The sequence below is a fragment of the Vulpes lagopus genome, chromosome 6 (assembly GCF_018345385.1).
Source record: "Vulpes lagopus strain Blue_001 chromosome 6, ASM1834538v1, whole genome shotgun sequence".
NCBI classification, from domain to species: Eukaryota; Metazoa; Chordata; class Mammalia; order Carnivora; family Canidae; genus Vulpes; species Vulpes lagopus.
The window spans coordinates 41677723-41703678 of NC_054829.1; the positions used below are offsets into that span (position 1 = coordinate 41677723).

General features: G+C 43.5%; 1 protein-coding gene and 1 pseudogene across 1 annotated transcript in view; both read right to left on the reverse strand.

The window, feature by feature from the left end:
* The window catches only part of PELI2 (pellino E3 ubiquitin protein ligase family member 2), a 182648-nt gene extending 168144 nt beyond the window's left edge, over positions 1-14504 (reverse strand). The window contains exon 1 of the mRNA XM_041759162.1: positions 14131-14504. Coding sequence (XP_041615096.1) covers positions 14131-14207 — 77 coding nt within the window. The 5' untranslated portion in view covers positions 14208-14504. The remainder of the gene's footprint in view (positions 1-14130) is intronic.
* A 6954-nt stretch (positions 14505-21458) lies between these two features.
* Positions 21459-22227, reverse strand: LOC121493534 (annotated as a pseudogene).
* Between the last annotated feature and the right edge of the window lie 3729 nt (positions 22228-25956).

Below are 25956 nucleotides of genomic sequence, written 5' to 3' on the forward strand. Positions count from 1 at the left end.
CTGCTTCTCCCTCTGCCTGTGTCTCTGCCTCTCTCTCTCTGTGTGTGTGTGTGTGTGTGTGACTATCATGAATAAATAAATAAAATCTTAAAAAAAAATTAAAAATAAAAATAAAAAATAAAAAAAAATAAAGTTGGCATCTGGTCCAAGTTAACACTTAGAATAGCAAATAAAAGGCACTTTTCCTGGACTGCTGCTGCCCGATGCTTCTCAGATAAGCTACCCCAGGGCCGCCCTAGAAGCGTGTGATATGAGGTACTGATAGAGAGCAGACAGCAGGGAAGCCACCAAGTCTTTTCCCTGAATCGATACTAACAGGAAGATTGGCAAGCAGGGAAGGAAACATCAACGTGCAGCGACTTTAGTGTCTAACCAAAGACAGAGAGATGCCCGGGTGCTTCAGTGGTTGAGCATCTGCCTTTGGCTCAGGTGGTGATCCCTGGGTCCTGGGATCAAGTCCTGCATCAGTCTCCCCAGAGGGAGCTTGCTTCTCCTTCTGCCTATGTCTCTGCCTCTGTGTGTGTGTGTGTGTGTGTGTGTGTGTCTCATGAATAAATAAATAAAATCTTTAAAAAAATAAGCAAAGACAGACCTTTACTTGAGAGGGCAAGAGCTTGAAGCCCCCTTTCCAAGCTATAAACAAAGTGTAAATGCTAGCCTGTTATCACCAACAGCAAAAGAAAAAAAAGAAAGCCTTCAGGAGCACATGCCACAACCAAGGAGGTTATAGAGCTTTTCTCAAGGAAGGAGGAATAACTCCACAAAGTGGTTTCAAGACTAGAGAAATGAACTTGGAATTGTTGCAGATTATAAAGCAGGTCTTTCTTGAACATAACTGTAATATATTCAGGTAAATAAGGTGGCAGATAGGAGGATTCATGTTTTATTCCCTAGAGATCACATACTTTAAGTCTACTAGGAATGTAATACATGAGTGGGCAAAGCACATATGTAAGCAATTTCCCCCAAAAAAGGTTCATATAAGTTGTAAGCATTAAAAAAAAAAACAACACACATTTAACCTCTCTAGTGACCTCATTAAATGAGTGAGGTTCTGAGTCACTGTGTTTAATGAGAATATGCAGTATGGAAAGGGTTTGTCTAAAAAATAAAGATGCAAAACTGCATGCGCACACATGCGCACACACATACACACACACACACACACATACACACACGAGAGAGACAGGATTTACAAACAAGGGTGTTGGAGTCAGGCCTGGGTTTGAGTCAGAGCTCAGTCACACGATAGTCCAGTGATGCCAGACAAGCATCTTGGCGGGCATGCATGGCTCAAGTTCTTCATCTATGAAATGATTAGTGATGGCACCCATCTGCCTTGGTCAGAACTTAAATGCATGAGCAGCACTTTGCACAGGACCTGGCAGTGAGACATCACCACCACGTCGGATGCACAGGCCCTCTGCACACCTCTGTGTGCCAAAGAAACAGAACCTGTGGCTGAGAAGCAACAGCCTAGTTGGAATTTCCTCATCCATGCAGAAAAAAAAGCGAAAGCTCAGACGCTAATGCTCCCTCTTTAATGATGATTTTAAATGGTGGTTCTTTTTTTTTAGTAATAAATTTATTTTTTATTGGTGTTCAATTTGCCAACGTACAGAACAACACCCAGTTCTGATAGGGGATCTCCATTTCAACTCAAAAGCAGCAGAGCGCCCTGAAGGTGAGGCAGAAGCTGATGTGGGAGCAACGGGAAGCAAACAGGACAGACGGCAGACACCTCACATGGACTACAAGGACAGGAATCTGCTCTGCTCCCCTCTCCTGGCAACAGGAGAGGCACTGCTCTATGGGCCTTGCTGGTCCCACCTGTGCCCACACTTCTGCTGTCGGCACAGCTCAGCCAGAGCCAGCCGAGTCCCAGGAATTCACCACAAGGTTAGCACACGCAGCCCCCCCGGGGCAGGGAAAGGAGGGCCATGGGCTGTGCATTCTCTCTACCCGGTGGATAATGTGCGAGGCATGCCAACCTTGGGTTCAGGGAAAGTGAGGCTCCAGAGGACAGCAGGCTGAGTGTCTAAAGGATCTGGATCTGCTCCGACCGGTGGGGTCCGGCCCCAACACATTCACGGGTCCTGCGTAAGTTTCCCAAACACACTAGTATGTGAATGAATGATCACTTTATCCATCATCACCATGCCTCATCGCTAGACCCGGTGGGAGCCACTGTCCCTTGGAGACAAGGAGGGGGACATGATCTACAAGAGAAAATGCAGATCCAGTAGGAGATCCAACCAGTCCCGAGAATTAGTTAAGGCAACTGCTCAGAAGACTGAAACTGTGCCTGACAGCTCCACAAGCACTACCTCCCCAAATGCCAAGGCTTCCCAATCCCAGAGGCCTGAAATCTTCACAGGGCCCCTAAGGGGACCTTCCCGTCACGTCTCTCTCATCACACTGGACATCCAACCCCCCAATTTCCAAACTGTCACTCAGCTCTTCAGCTTCTAAATGTATCTTAGACACAACACTCTCCCCCTGTGACCCTCAGCTAATTCCTACTCCCCTCCTCATCTCAGCCTAAATGGAATCCTTCCCTCCTAACACATCCCAGGTTTCTACCCTGTGCTACCGCCCCATGAAACCCTGCATCTCCTGCCTGCACCTGCCAGGCTTCATCTGGTTAAAGTCCATCCTTTGTGCCAGGCTATGAGCTCCATGAAGGCAGGGACCACTAGGCTATTACCCATTGCATCCCTAGCTGCTGATGCGCTGACAGTTCTCCTTCCTCAAGCACTTTAGCCTCCAGCCAAACACCCCATGTCTTTACTATTATTGCCCTATAAAACCCCAGGTCACCCTTCAAAACTCCACTCTGAGGCCACCTGCTCCAGGGTATCCTTCCCCATCTTTCAGGAATACACACGTCTCTGACCTTCACCTTGGTAGAGAGAAACAAGCTTCTGAGCAATACGTACAAACCTACGTTCAAATTAGGCCCCAGCACTGATGAGGTGAATGACTGAAACTGGAGCCTCACTTCCCTTTCCGAATAATAAAATCTAATTCCTGGGACAGATCAAGCAAAACCCCTAACAGAATCCAGCACCCAGTGCACTGGAAATAACAGTTGCCTCCATCCAGCCCCCCTCTACACCAAGTAGTGTGGTTTGTTGCTAAGTTATGCATCTTGACCTCAGATTATATGCCCCTAGAGGGCATCGCTTATGTGGGTTCCTACATGTGAGAACAGCAGCAGCATCAAAACAGCAATAACAGCAGCATCAACTCACCCCTCCTGTGTGGCTGATACTTAGTGTGTCTGTCTGTCAGTGCTTTAATCTCTAGTGTGTACAGTGGCTCCTATTTTTAATTAAACATACACAGAGGATACATGAGATAAAACACATCTATCTCTCAATTTGGTACCCCAAAAGTCTTAGTGTAGTGGTAAGCTTTAAAAGCCACTGGATTATATTGTTTCTACAAAACAGATCATTTAGAACTTTACTCAAATTCCTTGTACAAGGACGCCTGGGTGGCTCAGTGGCTGAGCATCTGCCTTTGGCTCAGGTCATGATCCCGGGATTCTGGGACCAAATCTTGCATCAGGCTCCCCTCAGGGAGCCTGCGTCTCCCTCTGGCTGTGTCTCTGCCTCTCCTTGTCCGTCTCTCTTGAATAAATAAAATCTTTTTTTAAAAATCCTTTTACATTGAATTTATACATTTTGAATGCAAAACTCTGCATTTTATATGTTTTAGGTCCTCTGATTAAAAACGGCAAAGGTTAAAGTTCCCTAAAGAGAATTTAGGGAAACTCAATAAGTTATATTCACTTTACTACAGGACTCTGTTTTTCTTGGGGCACTTGGGTGGCTCAGTGGTTAAGTGTCTGCCTTTGGCTCAGGGCATGATCCCAGGGTCCTGGGATCAAGTCCGCATCAGGCTCCGTGCAGGGAGTCTGCTTCTCCCTCTGCCTGTGTCTTTGTGTCTCTCATGAATAAATAAAGCCTTTTTTTTCCCCTTTTTTAAGGAATCTCTTTTTCTCTCTCTTCACGGCAAGGTGCTCGGTTGGAGGTGGTAACTGGGGGATGCTACATGTGTGGTGGTGTGAGAACAGTGCAGGTGGTGGGCAGCTCGGCTGCCTCTGCTTGCCTCTCCCGCCACACATAATCCATCTCCGTGGTGCGAATGAGACCTGTAAAGTACTTCAGGAACGATGCTTCCTTCTTACTGCTGACAGCCACAGACAGGTACATCTGACACAAATGAGCTCTTCATCCTGTCATCCCACCACCCAACTGCAGTGTTAAAACATTCTTCTGGCCCATCCATCGGCTGGTACCTGCAGGATACTAGTACAGATTACCTCCCCTACTCAAATCTCTATGGGTTCTATTATTTCATGTCAGGTGGCCTTTAAAAGCCTAAAAATCTGTGTGATGCATTAGCTCCCTGGGTTAAAGCGACTTATGTTCGAGCGTACCAGAAGCGTGCTTCTCAGCTAAGCTGGGCCATTCTTCACCTGCCGTGCTCTCAATGAATTTCAGGAGATAATATTGATTATGGAGATTAACGAATGCAGAGAGACTCGGAGATGACTTACACATGATAAAGTTATTCCGCAAATGCGTTTGTTAGTTAAGATTTTCAAACCGTACAATACTTAGTGTCTGGAATAACTCATCTAAAAGGCTGAAATTGTGCTTATTAAAATAATCAATAACCTGAGGGAACAAAAAAAAAACTCAACAAAGGCTCAGTGAATTATTTCCTATCAGTCTGTCAGTTCTGACAGCAGAATCACATGCTGTGGAGTATGGTGGTATCTGAATTGTCCACCGCTGTGTAAGGACACACCTCAACGCATAGTGGCTTAAAACAACAGACACCCACGGTTCCTTCATGTGCAAAACTTGGGGAATAGGCTCACCTCTGCTCCATGTAGTGGCCTGGGCAGCTTGATGGGCTGAAGGATCTAAAACAACTTCAATCCCAGGTCAGCTGCCTCAGCTGGGTGTCTGGGATGGCCGTAGCCTGGCCAGGCCTCTTCTCTTGCAATCTTTCACCTGCTGGGGCCAGTCTCTCCAGCAGGGCAGTAGGACTTCATCTAAAGGCTGTCTTCTAAGTGGATATTATAGACTGAATTGATATATTGAAGTCCTAACCCCTAGGACACCTCAGAATGCAACTGTATGTGGAGAGAGGGTCTTTAAAGTGGTAATGAAGGTGAAATCAGGTCATATGGATGGGCTGTAATCCAATGTGCCTGGTGTCCTTAAAACCAAAGGGAAGGGCCATCAGGGGTGGGCACACAGAGAAAAAGGTCAGCTGAGGACACGGAGAGACGGCCGTCTGTAGGCCAAGCAGGGAGGACTCAGGAGAAACCCAACCTGCCAACACCTTGATCTTGGACGTCCAGCTTTCAGAACCGTGAGAAAATAAACTTCTATTGTTGAAGACGCCAAATCTGTGGTATTTTGTTATGGCAGCTCTAGCCAACTAACACAGAGGACAAAAACATGGGCCACAACAAACACCCCTTAAGGCAACATCCAAAAGTCACTAAGCGTCACTTCCCTCACATGGGCAGGTCAGAGCAAATCACAAAAGCTGCCCAGATTCAAGGGGGCAGGGATTTGCCCCCTGATGGGAGGTCCAGTGCACGTACGCACACACATACACACACGGACACACGGGGAATGCCTATGGGCTATATTTGAAGACTACAGGGGAAGAACACAGGATGAAGTCAAAACCCCGAGTTCTCTTACCTGATTGCCAACTGACTACAAGACCATTGGGAAAGTAGGGTTGTGTTTGTCTCAATAACACGGCCACAAGGTGACAATTCTCCCACTGGACAATTTCAAGGTCAAACCAACAAATGTTTATCAAGTGGAAATAGTTCGGGCATGTGAAAAAATATAGTGAGAAGCATAAAGTGCTGACAAATGGCACAGTTATCTGTACTATAACTTTCCCATATAACTGATAAATAGCTACTAAGCAAAAGTACAAATTCCATTCTGAATTCTATCCACAGGCATGTAATAACAAAAGTACCCAAACTACAGTGTAATCTAATGTACTCTGGCACAGATCTGTTCTGTGTCAAATTCTGGGATCTGGTGTGAAGCACGCTCCTTTGTGTCTATGGTCCCTGTGTAGAAAGGGCCTTTCCTTAAAGTAATCAGTTCATCAATCAAGTGCCTCAGAAACCCTAATTGTTCACGCATCCCAAATTCTGACTGTCAAAAGAATGTTCTATAACCACATAGCACGAGGCACAAGAATTCCAGGTGTAGACGGGAAAGGAGGCCCCTGACAATAGTAAACAGGAGTTTCACACCAACAGCCTAGAAGCCAAACACACAACTGCCTGCTTGGTTGGATTCTGTTAAGCCAGTACCAATTAGAATGGAAGCACAAAGCTTGGAATAATGATTCTTATTCTAAAAAGAGAGCCTGCATGAGCACAAAAGCAGGGAATGAACAGAGTTAAATGTTTGAGAGTGAGATGCATTTTGTGGACGGCTGGAAATAAAACCTCAATCGAGAATGACTTGCAATAGTCTTAAACCTGACGCTGAAAATACCCCTGATGCATATTTATTAGGTTTTTCGTCCAAGAGGCTCGTATTCCATAGCATTTCCAGCCATCATTAACAGGCACTAATGACCACAGCCTTTCAACGCCACCATGGCACACTGCAATGCAGCTCGGAGCAGCTGGTGGAATCAGAACAGATGGCCGGCTTCCCTTCAAGGCAGAACTTTCTGCAGGTGACAAAATGACTGTTAGGTGACTGACAAAAAGAAAAACAAACAAAAGTTGAAACTGGAATATCTGATGTCAGTAAAGTCCGTGTTTAGTGTCATAGCAGGGAGCCTTTCACTCGAGCCCTTAAGGTTGGGAGGATTGTTGACAAAACCGCAGCTGTGCTACAGAACTGGTGCGATGCTTCCAAATCCAAAACCATTCACTGAGCCCCGGGGCTCCTCTGTGCTGAGAGGGGCACTGGAGCGCGCCACACAAACCCACTCCTGCCAGGTACTCGGTGCGTGCCTCCTGTGCACCTGGAAAGGTGTGCCTGACACCCCGAGGTAGGGCCAAGTCAGGGTCCCCGCCCTGCAGCGGCCAGCTTCACGGGGAAACCAGAGCAGTTCCACGAAGCCTAGAGGAACGCGACCACCACTGGGCACACGGCAAGAGCACAGTGGACTGAAGCACGTTTGTCTCTAGGGATGTTAAATGCAGGTCCTATGTTTGTTTACACTTCTATTTTCCCTTCGGTTATGTGCTTATGGACTCTGCCTCCTTCGCTAATATAATGCTCTGGCTGTAAGAGCGGAACCCACTCAGGGTGGCTTAAACAAAAAAAAGTAAATAAAAATTGAACAAGGTGGGCTCTCTCGGAGGAAACGGGATTATTTTCTTGGAAAAGCCACCCCTGATTATTCAGCCTACCAGGGCCTCCCACTGCCCCGTCCCTGGCTCTTTACCCTGCTAGTCCCCTACCCCCACCCCCTCACTCACTCTCTCCCCCTTGTCCTGCTTTATTTTCCTCATAGCACCCTCTGAAATGACAGGTTTCAGCTATCTGTTTGCTGACTCGGGTACACAGCCCACCCCTCCCCTAAAAGGTAAGCCCCCCCTTCCCCCAACCCCCCGGTGAAGTGTTGTCTGTCTCATCGGCTTCTGTATGTGACAATGCCGGAGCAGGCACTGCACAAATGGCCAAACACACAGAGCTCTGGACAGGGGGTGCAACTAGGTTTCAGGAGGGACAGGAACCAGAATCTGGAACTAAAACAGCTGCTTGCTGGCTCACACTGTTCCCTCCTTGCCAGTCTCCTGGGGGCTCTGGCCTCTGCCTTTCCCTCCACCTCTTTTTCCTTTGACCTAGGCTGCATCACCCTTCATAGAAGTACCTTCCCCACTCTCCTTTCAGAGCTAAAAACCCTACTCTGGTCTCCCACGCCCTTAGGATAAAATCCAAAACTCTTTCCAATGATTTATAAGTTCATTATGACCTGCGCCCCTCCTCATGGCTCACTTATTTAATTCAATCACTCTTCCTGGCCACACAGGGCTTTTCTCTGCTCCTCAAAGGAGCATGCACACTCACTTACCTCTGGGTCATGGAACACTGGGTGTCCTCTGCCTAGAACTCTCTTTCCCTTTTACCTGCTCCCGGCCATCCTATTCTTATCCAGGCACAGTGTTAGGTGACCCTACATTCTATAGGTTGTTTTCTATCTCTCTGACTGGACTACAGGCTCGGAAGTGGCAGGGACCGTACCAGTCTTGTTCAGCACTATCCCCTGGTGCCAAGCACCACACCCTATGCCAGGAGATGCTCAAATATTTGTAGAATAAATAAATCCACTATACACTGGATTGTCACCGAGGAGCTGTGACAAGAATAAGATAGCAGTTCACAAGGGCAGGGAACGTGATTGCCCTAACTTCTCTGTGTCTGGAAGAGTAGACACCCAATAAATATTTGTTGAATGAATACATTCCTGGCTTGCCTGACCTAGCTCCACCCCTTTCTCTCCTACTTGAGAAAACATATCAGAATGCAAGTGGGTGAAAATGGACATTATTAAAGGGGCATCTCAGAATCATTTGAAAGATCAACATTTGATTACTTGTCATAAATTACTGGACATGTAACTCAAAATTGATCATTATGTATGAGGTAGTTTGAGAGTCGTTGAGAATAGCTGATTTAGACAAAGCTAAAAAATATGAAGTACCTTCTGCTCTTATCATTTTCCAGAAGCCAAAGATGACAAGAAGCTCAGTAAGAACTAATAACTGAATCATTCTTAGCTTCACTTTTCTTTTTATAAAATAGGCTCTGCACATCCCAGGAGAAATCTTTACTTAAGTCAAACAACATTCAAATTTCCTTTTCAGTTATTTTTCTCACACCAATGAGATCCACCAAGCTGCTGTTGTCTCCATTCAAAAGCCAACCAACAGCCCCACATAACTTATTTTCTGGACGCTATGCTGCTGATTCCTGACAGCAGATACAAAATCATTACCCCAGTGTGACAAGATTGGTCTCCCTCAAATACAGCAACTGGGATGTGGGATGTGGGGGGGGGTTAGTGTTTTGTGGGTGTGTGCTTTATCTCTTGAACAAAATATGTTTGGTAAAGTTGCTAAGACCCGAACCAACCTGGTTTTAGCTTTGTTTATATTAAGCATCCCCAAATATGGATCACATGATGAAATACAACCAGAAATGAAAAGTCCTAATGAAGCTGTCAGTCTTGATGTGTCACAGAGAGAAACAAATAAATCTGAGAAAGTCAGACAAGAAACCACATAGACAGCCACATACTCCAAACAAGGCTAAAGTTAGTAAAGGAAAATATAGCAACCCAAAGCTAGTAACATCATGACCATTAATAGCTTACAGAATTAGATACTTCATCCACACAAACAGATCTGAGCTCTTCAGATCACCCCACATGCCGAGTGACAGTAAAGATTTTGTTTTTTGTAAGAAAAAAAAGTTCAAAGACCTTTTAGTCTATAAAAGATACCAGTGTTTGAAGTCTTTGGGCCCAAATTAGAGAGGAGGATGAGAAAAGGAAAAGTATTAGGGTATATTTTAAGGTTTCTTATTACTACCAAAGGGAGGGGTAGTCAAGGCAAAGTGCCAAGGTTAAAACAAAAACAGCATATAGAAATCGGGAGCTGCTTGTTTAAAAAAGTAAAGACCATAAGCTCTTCAAGCAACAGTCTTGTCTTATCTGATAGAATGCTGCACCATCCAAAGGAAAAAAGGTAGGTTCCCCCACCATCAACCCTGACCTTTTAGTCTTTTGAAGACCCTGATCAATTTCCACTAAAATACTTCATTTTCAGTCATACTGATAAGCATTCATTTGTAGAGGTTTTTAACCCATCTTTGTGCCAAGAATCCCTTTGGCAGTCTGGTAAAGCCTACTGAACCCTTCTCAAAAAAAAAAAAAATGGTTTAAATGCATAATATAAAATACAAAGAATTACAAGTAAAAATAATTATACTTAGTTATCAAGATAGTTTTAAGTTATGACACAATAATATAAGCAACTCTGTATTAATGTGACAAATAGCAAATCTAGCAGCAATTCTATTTGTTGCCTATGCTCATAATTGAGTGCAATTGCTAAATTTCAGTCTGACTATAGGGAAAATAGACATTTATTTTCCTCCCCAACCCAGTTTAAGGATTTCCTGAATTCCATCTGAAGATCCTGTTTGGGAGAGCCAATAAAAATACATTTGGTGAAGCATCAAATTAAAAATAAAGCCTTGTATAATGTATTATCCACTCAACCGTGAGGTGAGGGGAACTAAAAGTAAGCAATATTTTTCCAAAAACCTATGATGGGCCATTAGTCGGCAAGAGAGCTGCATGCTCAGATCGAATCCAGAAAGGGATTCAGCGCCCCCCATTCAAGTTACAAAAAATCTGAAGCTTTGAGGAGCTAACAGCATCGCTGGAATCTGCTCTGAAGTGGGAAACAGTGGCCCGGTGATCCAGCTCAACTGTGAACCTGAACAAATCTCTTTCCTTCCAGGAGCCTCAGTTTCTTCTTCATCAGTAAAATAAAAGGGCTAAAGGTACACTAGGACCTCTCAGGCCCCTTCACTTTGAAAATCTCATCCAGATGATCTCTTTCTTAAGCTGGCTTTTCCAGCCTATTTAGCTTAGTTGTAAAACATTTGTGCCTTTCTTAAGTTTAGAACAGAAAGTTTTAGCAAATTTGAATGCCTTCACATATAACTGGACACCAATGAGCCAAATATATGCATATCATTACAACTTTTTTTAAAAAGCCTGTTTTGCACATATTTATTTCAAAAAAAAGTAATTGCATTGGTCTTTTCTGCTATTCAAAGACCATTCTCATTAGAATCCTAACACCATCACCTTAAGAGTATTAACAGAATGTAAACTGCATTTTCCATATTTGAGCCAAGGAGCAGTATCACAGGGTATAGACTTGGAAGGGCCCTTAAAGACTACTGAACCCAATCATATTTCATTACCTCCAAAGAAACAGAGACAAAGTAAGAGACTAAGACAAAGTCATAAAGCTAGTTGGCAAGAAAACAGAGATTTAGTCTGGGTCTCCTGATTGTTCCTTTATGCTCTCCCCACTACACTGAACTCCCTCTCAAATCCAGACATGTCTTCCCAACTTTAACACATCAGCCAGCTTTAAAATGAATAGCAAGAAAGACCTGACAGTTAGACCAGTCATTTTCTCGACCTTGAATTACATAATGGGTACAACAAAGGGTTGTGGCATGATACATTCACTGACTGGAATCCAGAAATAATGAAATTCCACTAATCCACTGAGAAGGTGATGACCCTACTAACATCCTAACTACCTGGCAATTCCCTTAACATCGTAGAATGCATGAAAAGACATATATCTGCATGCGGATATAGACATAATACATTTATAGCTCTTCACACATACATATATATGCATATATGTACAAAGGCAAATATACTATATGTATATATATAGTTCCTCAGTCTGCTCCCCAGGATTTCTAAAATTCTAACTATGAAATTTAGAAAAAAAATAGAAGAGGGATTTAAAAAAAGAAGAAATTTAGAAGAGAACAGAAAGGTAGTTACACAAGTTAAAAAAAAAAAGCAAAAGCTTGTATCAGCATCAGTATTGGCCATTCTTAGATGTCAAGATTAATTTTATCAATAAAACCTACTAGAAATTCTCTACCAATATTTATGTCCCAGGTGATCAGATATGCAAAGTCGATATTAATTATTTGATTGTTATTGTTGTTTTAAGAGGGAGGGCATTGCCTCCTCAAGTCCTGAGGGTAGGAAACAAATTAGTAAGGGTCTCTTTTAAGTCTACCTATTTATTCACTCTTTCCCCAGCATTCTTCAATGTGTCCAATATTTCTAGAAAGTCTGAAATCTACTCTCAAAAAAAAAAAAAAGGAAAAGAAAAAAGACCACAATTCTTCTCAAGTATTCAATAATCTGACCAGTATCTTCTCAGCGGTCTGATGTCAGCTCACATTTCACTTCCTCAGAGAGACCTGCCTGGAACGCCAGCTAAAGAAAGCAATACGCATCTAGGGCAGACATTCCCTAAGTTAACCACCTTCTGTTGAGAACCTAGCAACACCTGAGATTGCCATGTATTATTCATTTGTTTACATGTTTCTCTCTGCTCATGCCTACCACTCCACACTGAAATGAAAGCTCCTTGCTCACTGCTGGATCCTCAGTGCCTCAGCAGTGCTGGCACATATTACGTGCACAAATAACTGCTCAGTGTCTGGCCCCCAAATATGAAAGTGCCAACTATGTCACACTTAAGTGTCTCCTGGAAAGCCACCAGTCAAGGACAAAGCACATGCAATGAGCAATGTAATTACATAGCCTACTTCAGAGTAAGCCTGTGATACCAGGACAATCCTGGGTATAAATAAATCCCTTCCACGGCTTTGCAACGCCCTGCACTTCCAGCTATAAACACAAAACCTCTCCAGGCCCACTCGCACACTGCTTTTCTGAAACATCTCAACAATGATTTCCTCAAAAGGAAATAATGAAATAAGGTTCTGGCATAAATTAATCTCTCGTGTCAGGTTCACAAAGTATGTTAAACATACTTTGAAGCCAGACACACAAACAAAACCAAACTCCACAAAATTAGGTTGGGTTGAGGTTACATAAGACAGGCTCACCTCCTGCTTTTTCCCCTGTCACCCAGCTCTCCTTCCAGGGAACCCTGACATCTGTCTTTTCAGTGCAATTACCTCGCAGGTGAGAAAAACCGCTTATCTGCAAACTTCAAAATAGGTAATGAGATTTCCAATCACACTCCACTTAATGCTGTAGCAACAAAAGAGGAGAACTAGACAACTTCCAGCTGTACTGTGTCTGGAAGCTTCCCTTACAAATTCTTCTCTTCCAAGTTATTTTTCAGTCTGCACTTACTTCAAGGTATTCAGTCATCAAAACACGGTTTTCAGAGTTCCCTGAGTCTGTCCATACCCTCGGCTCCTCGGACGTGGGCTAAGCCTACCTATCAGCACCCAGGACCGTCTGAACACAAGTCTTTGAACCGAGGACAAAAGCGCGGGATCCCAGGAGTGACACATGCCGAAGCGGAAAATAATGCTTTCTTCTCCAAAAACTCAATCCAAGTTGCTCCCTCTCCCGAGTGTTCCTGCATCTCCCTCCTCCCCGTGCTGCTCCCCTTTCACTGCCCACTTTATCCGGTTTTAATCCTGCGAAGCCTCTTTCCCGGCTTATTAAGGGTAAACAATAGAAATGTCACAAGGAAACTCAGGAAGTAGATGAAGTCTCTAATTGCTGCCGTTTAACGATTGTAGATAATTACTATCTTCAAAATGTGGTTTTCACAGGCGGAGAGGGAGCCGAGGCGGGCGAGCTCCCCGCCGCCAGGAGGACCTCGGCGAGGCCGCGGCCCGGGACGTGGGGATGCGGCCCCGCGCGCCCCCCGCGCCCCCGCGCCCCCGCGGCCCTGCCCCCTCCGGGACACCGCCGCCGGGGAGCCCGGGCCGGCCTGCCCGGCCGGGTCACAGACAGTTCACTGCCCCCGGGCTGCGGCTGCCCACGGCGGTCACCATAACGATATGCAAAGCGCCGCCCGCGGACGCCCACCGCGCGGAGCCCCCCGCCCGCGGCGGCCGAGCCCGCAGCGCCGCGCGCCGAGCTCCCGGGACCCGGGGTCGCCGTCCGCCGGGCAGAGGGCCCCCGGGGACCCGGCCCCACCGGCCTTTCAGCTTCGCCAACTGAGGGGTCTCCTCCGACCCCGGCCCCGGCCCCGACCCAGGGCGCGCGGGGAAGTGGAACGAGGCTTCTCCCGCCACCGCCCCGGTCCGGACGAGGACTCGGTCCCCGAGCGCAGCGCCCCGGGGGCGCGGGGGCGCCACAGTGCCTGCCCCCGGGGCCGCCGCGCTCCGCGGGGGAGGCGCATCCCGGCGGGCTCCGCAGCGCCCCGCGCGCGCCTTTGCGGGGCACCGTCCCCGGCGCGGGCCCCCGGGCCCCCCTAGCGCCCCTCGGAGAGCGGCCGAGCCACCGCTCCGGCCCCGCGCGGGGATGCGGGCTCCCGGGGTCGGCGATGTCGGCACTCACCCCAGTACCACCAGCTCCCCGTATTTCACCGGCTCCTTATTGGGGGCGCAGTGCTCCTCCTGGCCGGGGGAAAACATGGAGCCCCGGTCGGCCGCCGCCGCCGCCGCCGCCGCCGCCTCCGCCGCGATCCCCGCCGAGTCCGCGCCGCCGCTACAATCCCATCCTGAGAAGGGGGTGAGCGCGCCGGGGAAGGGCACCGCGGCGAAGGGGGCGCGGGGCGGCCAGTCCCGGGGCTGCTCCGTCGTGGCTGTGCGCTGCCCCCGCCGGGCTCCCCGGAGCTCCGCGCGCCGCTGCCGCTCCGAGCCGGACTCGGCAACAAATGGGACCGGGCAGCAGGGGGACCTGCCCGCGCCGAGCGCCGCCGCCGCCGCCGGAGCCCCGCCGCGGGAAAGAGGGAGGGGGAACGCGAGCGCGGAGGGGCGGGGGCGGGGCGGGGCGGGGCGGGGAGGGCGGGGGCAGGAGCGCCGAGCCGCCCCGCCGGCGCGCGGGCAGGTGGGAGCCCCGCGGCCCCCGCCCCGCCCCCCTCGGGCCCCGCGGGGGATCGGCCCCCGTGTTATGTAAACATAGAGTAAAAGGGAAAGGAAGTTCTTAAAGGAGCAGCTCTATTTTCTCTCTCTCTCTCTCTCTCTCTCTCTCTCTCTCTCTCTCTCGTTTCCTTCCCCAAACTTACAGCACAGGGTCCCCAGCCCTTGCAGCCCAAGGCCGCGGGGGGATCCCGGAAACTCAGGAGTCCGGGTCCCCGAGCCTAGCCCGGTAGCGCGGGTTGTTAGAGGCCCAGAGAGAACTTCCTCCCGGGGTTACAGCCCCTCGGCCGTGCCCGCGTCGCCGCGCAGAGGAACACAGCTGGGCGGTGTGCTCGCGCCCCCGCGCCTCCTCTTCCAACCCGGTCTCCCGAAGCTTGCAGACCTCTAGGAATCTGGACAGTTTGCTCATTGCCGCCGCATTACGGGGTGCTTTGAGTTTTGAAGGCATTGGGAACACCCCGCCAGTGTATAGGATGTTGCTACCCGATTTGTGAGCAGCAGGGTTCCACAGGATTTAAAATAATTAAAATAATAATAATAATAATAATAAGTTGTTTTTAATCCACACTCCATACACTCTTCCCATACCTTCTCTCATTTCCCTAAGAAGTTAAGAGGAAATTACCTGGGTGAACTTTTTTAGTGAATATAAATGTTCCTTTATTATGGTAATTGACTCAATGCAGTTTCTGCTTATAATGCTTTTCTAAATAGTTACTACTTTAAAATGGCTTAGAGTAGGGGGTCCCTGGGTGGCTCAGCGGTTTGGCGCCCGCCTTCCGTCTGGGGCGTGGTCTTAGAGTTGTGGGATCGAGTCCCACTTCTGGCTTCTGCATGGAGCCTCTGTTTCTCTCACGAATATTAAAAGAAAAAAGATAAAATGGTTCAGGATATAATAGATATAGTGACTGTGGTTTTTCATCATGCAAGATTTTATTGTTTTACCATTTATTAAGGACTCTTAACATGCTAGAAACGACGTATTAATGGCAGTCACTGCCTCCCAAGACTGTTACATATTTAGAGAAATAAATACTGCAAAAGCTATCCTATGTATAAACAGTGACTAATTGATTAGCCATGACCCTAAGGAAAGGGCTAGAAAAAAAAATAATAATTACATCTGCAACCTTCCATCCTGCGGTTCAACACCCTTTGCCCAACATTCTCTGACAGGTTATTACTATAGTGACATGATGCTTCAGAAAACTTTACTTCAGTTATTAACTGATTTTTTTAAATTGTGGCTTTAGAAATAAATTATTTCAGAATAACTCTAGCCGCATGGTTGGTAAGCCAAACACACAAAAAAATTTAAACCATTAACTTGTTTCAGCTAAGTATAGAAACCCTATACTTCAACCAAATACAGCTATTTTGCATGTTTCATATATTCTCTGTATTTTCAAATATATATTCTGTTGTAGTTTTAACCCACAATCCTTCACTAACGAGTTGAATGTTTTCACTTGTCTTTTGATATGAATTTCTGTCTGAATTTTCTGTTTGATTAACGTTACCTTATCTACGTACGCTCTGCTTCTACTTGCCATATAGATGTGTGACTAGCAAAGATCTCTCAAAATCATGCCGTGGTTACGCAGTCCCCTGTTATTATAGTACTTGGCTCTGTCATTCTAACTTCTCCAGGCTTGTTCTGTTGCTGCTACTGCTCCCTGGGCTACAATTACCTCCTCCCTCCTTCTCTCTTGGCGTGCTGTGCTTTTGTGCATTGCATTACACTATTCTGGCTCCATTTCCTCCTTGCTGTGCTCTGCATCTGCTCTTAGGAAGATAGAAACAAATATTTATTAACCTCCTACTAAGTATTCCAAACGCTAGGCTGAGAATTTCCCATAGGATGTCCCAGTCTTTGCAGGTTCTCCATTCTAGCTGCCTGCCCATGGCGCCCCTGATTTTCAGAGGGGCAGTGCTCTCTTTCTGTCCTCCCAGCATGTCTTTGAGCATGTTTATGGTTCTGAATCAGCTCTGTCTTTATCAGAATTATTTAGGAAGTGTTGCTTTGAATGAGTTTTGTTTTGTTTTGTTTTTTTAATCACTGGATACTTTTATTGTAGGCAGTTCAGGGCTGGCAGACCAGTTTTGTAAATCACTCTGAGACCTGAAAGCCTCAGGAATGTATACAGAGACCAGGAATTGAAATCCAAGTGAGCACACGGGCTGAGTGGGGACTGTGGCAAATTGGTGAGCCAGTGCCATCTAAAATGAGCACCAGCCACTTATCGCCAGCAAATGGTTACCATGTGACAATAACAGCTCACTACTGCTAACTTTAACTTTTTAAAAAGCCCAAATCCTGAAATGTATGCCAAATCTCCCAATTTTGAACTGTCAAACGACTCATTCAGGTTTGTCTGTTTGTTTTAAACACAGCACGGGGCCACTAAAACTATGTCTGTTTTCTACATTGGGCTCAAGTTCCCCAAATTTACATTCTCTGATTTCAAGAAACATTTAGGGGTATAAGTAAAAGAACACCTTTAAGTGGCATCAAATGGCAGGGCTGGGAGGGGGAGCAGAGTGGTGGGGCATAAATTTAACTTCTTCAGAGAGTCAGCGACTAATGTCCCTTTAGAAGGCAGCTTGCACCTTTCTCTACCCATCCCTTTTTAGTTTTCTGCTCACAACTTAAGTCAATAGAATATTACCCCTACCATGCCTAGTTAATATTAGGAATCTGATTGTAGCATGAATTTATCTCTTCTTGAATATAATTGTTTTAGTTAGTAGCTTCAGGCTGGTGGGACAATCTGGCTGTGCCATCTGCCAATCCACTGCAAACCACGGTGGGTTTGAGTGACCTAACTGCCAGGGCAGATCCTCCCATTCCCTCCCTGCCTACCATTCCATTTGTATCTCTCCTAAACCACTCTCCTGGAGAGGATGACCCACCCACAGCATCCCAGAGGGAGTTGATGCTATCTCTTGGGCTACCAAAGGCCATATGTTTTCGGCACAAATAAATAATGTAAGGCTATCTCTTGATTTCTCTCCCTGTTATGTCTACCTCTTTTGAGTTAAAATGAAAACGTTTAGAACTTTGCCTGTCTTAACCATATCTTGAATAAAGCCAATTACATACCTTCCAGTATTTCTAGAATGAAGAATCTAATTTTTGGTTATTACATTCTACCTTACATGGTTATGTTTGCAAAGGCTTTTAAAGAGTAAGACTTTAGAAAATGTATGTTTGGACAAACTGGTCTTTTTTTCCTCACGAAACTTTAAATCAGATTTCATTTTAAAATTATATATAAATATATCTTAAAATACATATAAAATATATAAATAGTTAACATCAAGTATTTATATAATAAATTAAATATATTTTTAAAATCTTAAGTCATCCCTAGTCTCATTACCCAGAAATATCCCTATATAACATTTTTTGTGGATTTCCTTCATCTTTTTTATTTTTAATTTTTTACATAGTAGTGATAATATCATGTGTAATCACCCTTTATACAGTTTATCCTCCCTTTTATTATATTAATAATATATAGTAATATTATCTATATCTTATATAATATGTAATATTCATGATGTTATATGTTATTATCTTTCATAATATATTAATATATTGTGAGAATATATTATTCTCTTGTCAATAAACTTCATAAACATGTTTGTTGTTTCATCATACATGTCAACATCTATTAACGATTCCTCTTTCGTGAAACATTGGGAAGATTTCTAAATTTTGGTCTTATAAATAACAAACATATTTACATTTGCTATTATTGCACGAGAAGAGAGTCCTACAAGTAAAATTATTACATCAAAGGGTATAAACACTTTTAAGACCCTTTGATGCATATTTCCAAAGTGTTTTTCAAAACGGTTATGCCTGCCAATTTACACTGTAACTAGCAGTAAATGAGAGAGCCTGCCTCAGGGAACTCTCACTAGCATTTTAAACCCTTTCTAATGTGACAGGTGATAATTTTTTATTTGCATTTCTTTGATTACTATTGTGAAGTTCATTCACTTTTTTTTTTATTGTGGTAAAAAATGCCAAACATGAGAGTTGCCCTTGACAAATTCAGGGCGCAGTACAGTATTGTTAACTCTAAACTCTTCTCCGCCACTTCTTCACGTGGCGTGACTGAAGCCTTCTACTCAGAGCAACTCCTTATTTCTCCCTCCTCGAGCCCCTGGCAATCACCAGGGCACCTTCTACTTCTGTGAGTCTGACAATTTTCGATGCCTCATCTAAGTGGAATCATGCATTATTTCTACTTCTGTGACTGGCTTATTTTTTAGCAGTGCTTACTTATGACATAGCATAACAGGATTTCCTTCTTTTTATGGTTGAATAATATTCATCGTGTATGTATACTACATTTTTAAAAATTGATTCATGTGTCAGTGGCCACTCAGGGTGTCCTTGCTACTTGGCTATTGTGAAGATTGCTACTTGAAACGGGGAAGTGCAACTCTCTTCCAGATCCTGATTGCAGCTATTTTGAGTAAATACCTGGAAGTCAGACTGCTAGATCATATGGTAGTTCTATTTTTAGTTTTTTGAGGAAATTCCATTTTATTTTCCATAATGGCAACACCATTTTCAATTCCCATTAGCAGGGTACAAAGGTTCTTATTTCTCTACATCCCCCTCAACATTTGCCATTTTCTGGGGGTTTCTTGATAATGAACAACCTAACAGGTGTGAGATATGCATTGTGGTTTTGATTTGCATTTCCCTAATAATTAGTGATGTTCAACATCTTTTCTTGTAGCAGTTGTATTTGTTTATCTTCTTTGGAGAAATATCAGTTCAGTTCCTTTGCCCACTTTTAAATTGGGTTATTTCTTTTTTTTTTTTTTTTTTTTTTTGCTATTGAGTTATAGGAGTTTTTTATGCTTTTCAGATATTAACTCCTTCTCAAATATTTTCTCCCATTCTATAAGTTGCCTTTTTATAGCATTACTTCCTTTGCTGGGCAACAGCTTTTTAGTTTGATGCAGTCCCATCTGTCTATTTTTGCTTTTGTTGCTGGTGCTTTTTGGTGTCAAATCCAAGAAATCATTGCCAACACCAATATCATAAAACATTTCCCCTTTGTTTTCTTCTAGTGTTTTTACAGTTTCAGGTCTTATGTTCAAGTCTCTGATCCATTTTTAGTTGATTTTTTTGTATGGTGTAAGACAAGGGTCCAATTTCATTCTATTTCATGTTGATATCCAGTTTTCCCAGCACCACTGATTGAAGAGGCCATCCTTTTCCATTGTGTATTTCTAGCACCTTTGTCAAAGATCAGTTGGCCATATTTGTGTAAGTTTGTTTCTGGAACCTGTTCCATTGGTCTATACGTCTATCTTTATGCCAGTGGCATACTGTCTTGATTACTGTAGCTTTCTAACATGTTTTGCAATCAGGAAGTGTGAGACCAGCAGCTTGTTCAAGATTGTTGTGGCTATTTGGGGGTGGGGTTCTTTATGGTTCCATATGAATTTTAAAACTGTTTCTTCTATTCTATAAAAAAAAAATACCATTGGGATTTTGATAGATTGCATTAAATCTATAGATTGATTTGTGTAGTATGGACATTTTAACAATATTAAGTCTTCTAATTCATGAACCGGGGATGTCTTTCCCCGTATTTGTGCCTTCTCTCCTTTCTTTCATCAGTGTTTTCTAGTTTTCGTGTAAAACTCTTGTCTCCTTGGTTATGTTTATTCCTAAGTATTTTATTCCTTCTGATTGCTACTGTAAATGGCAGTTTCCTCAGCATCCTTTTCAGATAGCTCATTGTTGGTGCATAGAAACACACCTAATTTTGGCATACTGATTTTATATCCTACAACTTTACTGAATTCTTTTATTTCTTCTAGCAGCTCTTTTGGTAGAATTTTTATGTGCGTCAACATATATGGTCATGAGCAGAGATAATTTTACTTCTTTTCCAACTTGGTTGCCTTTTATTTCTTTTTCTTGCCTAATTGTTCTGGCCAGAATTTGCAGTACTATGTTGAATAGGAGTGGCAAAAGTGGGCATCCTTGTCTTGTTCCTGATCTTAGAGGAAAACTTTCCATTTTTCACCATGATGTTAGCTGTAAACTTTTCATACATGATCTTTCTTACATTGAGATAATTTCCTTTCATTTCTGGCTTTTTTTTTTAATCAAGAAAGGGTGTCAGATGCTTTTTCTTCATCTATTGAGGGTATCATGAGATTTTTATCCTTTGTTTTGCTAATCTGGTATTGAATGATCCTTGTATCCTAGGAATAGATCTCACCTGGTCATGGTGCGTGATCCTTTTAATGTGCTGTTGAGTTCAGTTTACTAGTATCTTGTTGAGTATTTCTTCATCTATATTCATCTGGGACATTGGCCTGTAGTTCTCGAATAGTGTCTTTTTCTAGCTTTGGTATCTGGTTTCATAAAATGAGTTTGGAATCAAGATAATGATGCTTCCTTTTGTTCATTTTTTTTTTTTTTTTGGAAGAGTTTGAAGAGAATTGGCTTTAATTCTTTAAATGTTTAGTGGAATCTACCAGTGAAGCCATCTTCCTAGAATTTGCTTTGTTGGAGGGTTTTGATTATTAATTCAACCTCCATAGTAGTTTTGGTCCATTCAGATTTTCTATTTCTTCACAATTCAATCTTGATGAGTTACTTGTTTCTAGAAATTTGTCCATTGCTTTTAGGTTATCCTGTTTGTTGATATACCATTATTCTTAGTACTCTCATAATCCTTTTTATTTCTGAAGAAGTGATAATAATGTCTCTTTTATTTTATTCATTTATTTTTTATTTGCATTTATGCTATGCAGAATTTATTCCCGGGCCATAAGTTTTTGTTTCTTCTGTTTCTTCTGGGATATCTTTTTCTTCTGTGCAACCTCCTCTTCTGGTTTAGGAACAATCTGCTCTTTTTCAGTAAGAATCATCTCGATGTGTCAGGGAGAGCTCATGTGTGGGTGGATCCGGCCATGAGCCCTGTAAGTTCTACGTTGCATCTTGGGGGCCTTGTTCACCTGGATGTGCTCAATGACCAGAGAATCTACATCTAAACCCTTAAGTTCACCATTACTCTCTGCATTTTTAAGCATGTGCAGTAAAAATTCAGCACTCTTCTTGGGCCACCGACCCTGTGTCCAGCCCCACTGTTTAGCCTGAGCACACCTACCAACCCTATCACTGTAGCGATGGAATGGCACACACCACTTCGGCAAAGTGACATCTTTCAGATACTTGGTGGTTTTTTGGATATGCATACCCTTGATGGCCTGGGAAGTTTCACACGTGTTCTTTTTTTTTATTATTATTATTATTTTTATTTTTTTATTTTTTATGATAGTCACAGAGAGAGAGAGAGAGAGAGAGGCAGAGACACAGGCAGAGGGAGAAGCAGGCTCCATGCACCAGTAGCCCGACGTGGGATTCAATCCCAGGTCTCCAGGATCGCGCCCTGGGCCAAAGGCAGGCGCCAAACCGCTGCGCCACCCAGGGATCCCCCGTGTTCTTAAAGTGAACACAAAAGTTTGAAACTCTCGATTTTCATGATTTTGTAGGGTTTTCTGAGTCCAGCGAGTAGCGAACCATTTTCAGAGGCCACCTCAGACCACTCAGGGGAAGAGCCTCTTTTTTTATTTCTAATTTATTTGAGTCTTTCTCTTTTTTTCTTAGCTAGCCTAGCTAAAAACTTGTTAATTTCATTGATGTTTTCAAAAAACCAACTCTTAGTTTTGTTGATTTTTCTATTTTCTTTTTTTGTTTATTTCTGCTCTAATCTTTATTGCCTTCCTCTGACTTTGTTTGTTCTTTGTTTTCTAGATCCTGGCGGTGTAGAATTAGGTTGCTCATTTAAGATTCTATGTCTTTTTTAGTGTAGGCATTTATCATTATAAAATTCTCTCTTAGTACTATTTTTGCTACATCCTGTAAGTTTTGGTATATGGTACTTTTATTTTCATCTGTCTCAAGATATTTTGTAATTTCCCTTTCGATTTCTTTTTTGCCCCATTGATTGTTCAAGAATATGTCTTCAATTTCCAAATATTTGTGAATTTTCTAATTTTATTTGCTACTGATTTCTAGTTTTATTCCACTGTGGTCAGAAAAGATGTGAGCATGACTTCACTCTCCTTAAATTTGTTAAGCTTTGTTTTGTTATCTAATCTGTGATCTATCCTGGATAATGTTCCATTTGTACTTGAGAAAAATGTGCATTCTGCTATTGTTGGGTGGAAGTAGTCACTTTTTATGCCACGTTGTTGGGTCATATGGAGCTTGTGGTCAATAAAATTTTAGCTTTTTGTCAGGTGAGCTGCTTTTTTTTTTTTTTTTTTTATGATAGTAACAGAGAGAGAGAGAGAGAGGCAGAGACATAGGCAGAGGGAGAAGCAGGCTCCATGCACCGGGAGCCTGATGTGGGATTCGATCCCGGGTCTCCAGGATCGCGCCCTGGGCCAAAGGCAAGCGCCAAACCACTGCGCCACCCAGGGATCCCAGGTGAGCTGCTTTTAAGCAAGATGCATCTCACCAGGACCTGTACAATTGAATTACCGAATCTAAGTGAATTATTAAATTCCTATTACATTTCCAATTCACTAGGTTTAGACAATCCAATGAGCTCTTTTTTTTCCTCATTCTTTTTTTTTTTTTTTAAGATTTTATTTATTTATTCATGAAAGACACAGAGAGAGGCAGAGACACAGGCAGAGGGAGAAGCAGGCTCCCTGTGAGGACCGGATGCAGGACTCGATTGGGGACCCCAGAATCACACCCTGAGCCAAACGCAGATGCTCAACCACTGAGCCACCCAGGTGTTCCTTTTTCTCATTATTTTAAAGAGGCTCTAATTATTGTAATAAGTAACACATACAGGTAGTAAACAATACAAATAATACAAAAGAGTGAAAAATGTTTTAATCCCACTGTCATCCATCCCACTGTCATTCTTCTCGGTGGAAACCGCTGTTGTCAATTTCTTGTGTAAGTTTCCAGTGCTATTCTTTGTATTTATTTGTGTGAATAATATTTAAGAAAGCACCCAGAAATGGAAGCACAGTATTCTATAGCTACCTCCTTTCACTTAACAAGAAGACCAGGAAAGGCCTCTGTAAGGAGGCCTTTGAGCAGATACCTGAATAAGAAGACAAAGCCCCTGGTGCAAGATCTGTGGGAGACCTGCAGGAACAATGATATTCCATCTATAAGGTACAAGGACAAATGCCCTCAGGTAGAAATTAGTTTGACTTAGGAGGGGGAGGAACTAACTCCCTGATGTTTGAGCTTACTGAATGAGCAGGAAAGGGTTATGAAATAAAGTTGAAGTCATGGATAGAAGCCAGATGACGCAGGGTATCAGGATAATGATGTGAACATTTGATCTGCTCCTTTTTTTTTTTTTTTAAGATTTTATTTATTTATTCAGAGAGAGAGAGAGAGAGAGAGAGGCAGAGACACAGGCAGAGGGAGAAGCAGGCTCCATGCAGAGAGCCCAACGTGGGACTTGATCCCGGGACTCCAGGATCATGCCCTGGGCTGCAGGCGGCGCTAAACCACTGCGCCACCGGGGCTGCCCCGATCTGCTCCTCCTTGATACTTTACATCTCTGGAGAGTTGGATATGGTTGTTGAAATGGTGAAAAACAAAATCAACTAATAATGTTACCTACATAGATATCATAAGACCATAAAATGCAAAATCAAGGTACACATTTTAGAAGCTACAGTATAAATGATTTTTGAATAAAAGAATTTATTTTGTCATTCTCAGCCCAAGGCCAGAGTAACTACAAATAATGAAGGGAACTTGTAGCCTTGAGATAGCCGCCCCGGAAGAGAGCCTCCCTGCTGTCAATCACCACTGAGAAAGGGACACAAGGACAGAGGTTACACTGAAGCAGAAGAAAAGCATCTAAAAAGAGTAGACAAAGGGCGCTAGTTTAGTGGCCAGAGACCTCAGTACCACATCACAAATTCCTTTATTCCTGCCTTACTTATCCCATCTGTGAAATAGGAACGATCATTGCCTGCCTATATATCTCTCAAGGTTTTTTGAGAAAATCAAATGGGATAATGCATGTGACAGTAACTTGTGTGCTGTAAAGCATGAAAACATGTACAGTGTTGTCATTTTTTTTTAATAAAACTACAGGAAGAATTTTGTGGAAGGGACGATGTGGAAATATTAAATAAAGATGAGTCAATAAATGTGTTAAAAGCTTCCTGTACTTGTTCTGTGCAGCCCAATAATAATAAGTCAATTTAATAAATATTTACTTAGGACCTATTATTCTTTTTTTTAAAGATTTTATTTATTTATTTGAGAGAAAGCACAAGCAGGGAGAGAGGAAGAGAAAGAAGCAGACTCCCCACCAAGCAGGGAGCCCGATGTGGAGCTCGATACCCTGAGATCATGACCTGAGCTGAAGGCAGACACTTAACCGAGTCACCCGGTGCCCCAGGACCTCTCATTCTAAAGCACCATGATAGACACAGCAAATGATAGAGCACCCAGAAATGGAAACACGGTATTCTATAGCTACCTCCTTTCACCTAACAAGAATACACGTAAGACAGCATGGAACCAGGAATCCCAGGGGCCCTCATTTGGGAGATAAATATCTAATCCTGAAACAAGGGACAGAGAGGAAGGGTAGGGACTCTGGTTGGCTGAGTCTGCACAATCTGTGGCTTTTCTGCTTACTGCGAGATGTTCCAGTTGTAGCAACTAGAACTTTAGAATCTAAATAAGAAATTAATCCAAATGAGAATGCTCTCTAAACTGTAAGGTTCTATGATTAGGAGAGAGTACTAAAAGATCAGCTGATATCAGAAAGCTAAGTCTAAATTTTTTATTATAGTTTCATATGTGATGTGGTTAGCTGCAGAGTCAACACATGAAGCAGAATGACCTAATCTCCACTACCGCATGCCAGTTCACATGAAAAAGCCAAGGGCACGCTGATCCAGACAGCTCAGCACAGATGGGACTGACCTCCACAGTCAATAGTTAAAGTAGCAAGGAGCACAGATAACAGGTAGAAGTTATAACTACTCCCCTCAGCTAAATAATAAGGCAAAATGACATCTTTTGAGAGAATATAAACCAAGGTTGCAGCTTATTCACAGTAAAGGGGAAATTAAACACTTTAAGACCCACAAAATCAAAAGTGTAAATCCACCCACCTGGTAACTTAAAGGTCCTATTGGCCTTTCTCTTTGCTTGGTCAGTGGTCACTTAAGTGAGGGGGTCTTTCCCCTCTTGTTGTACTCAATCTTTATGTTGTGATTAGCAAGAGTCAACATGCCAGAAAGACCTGCA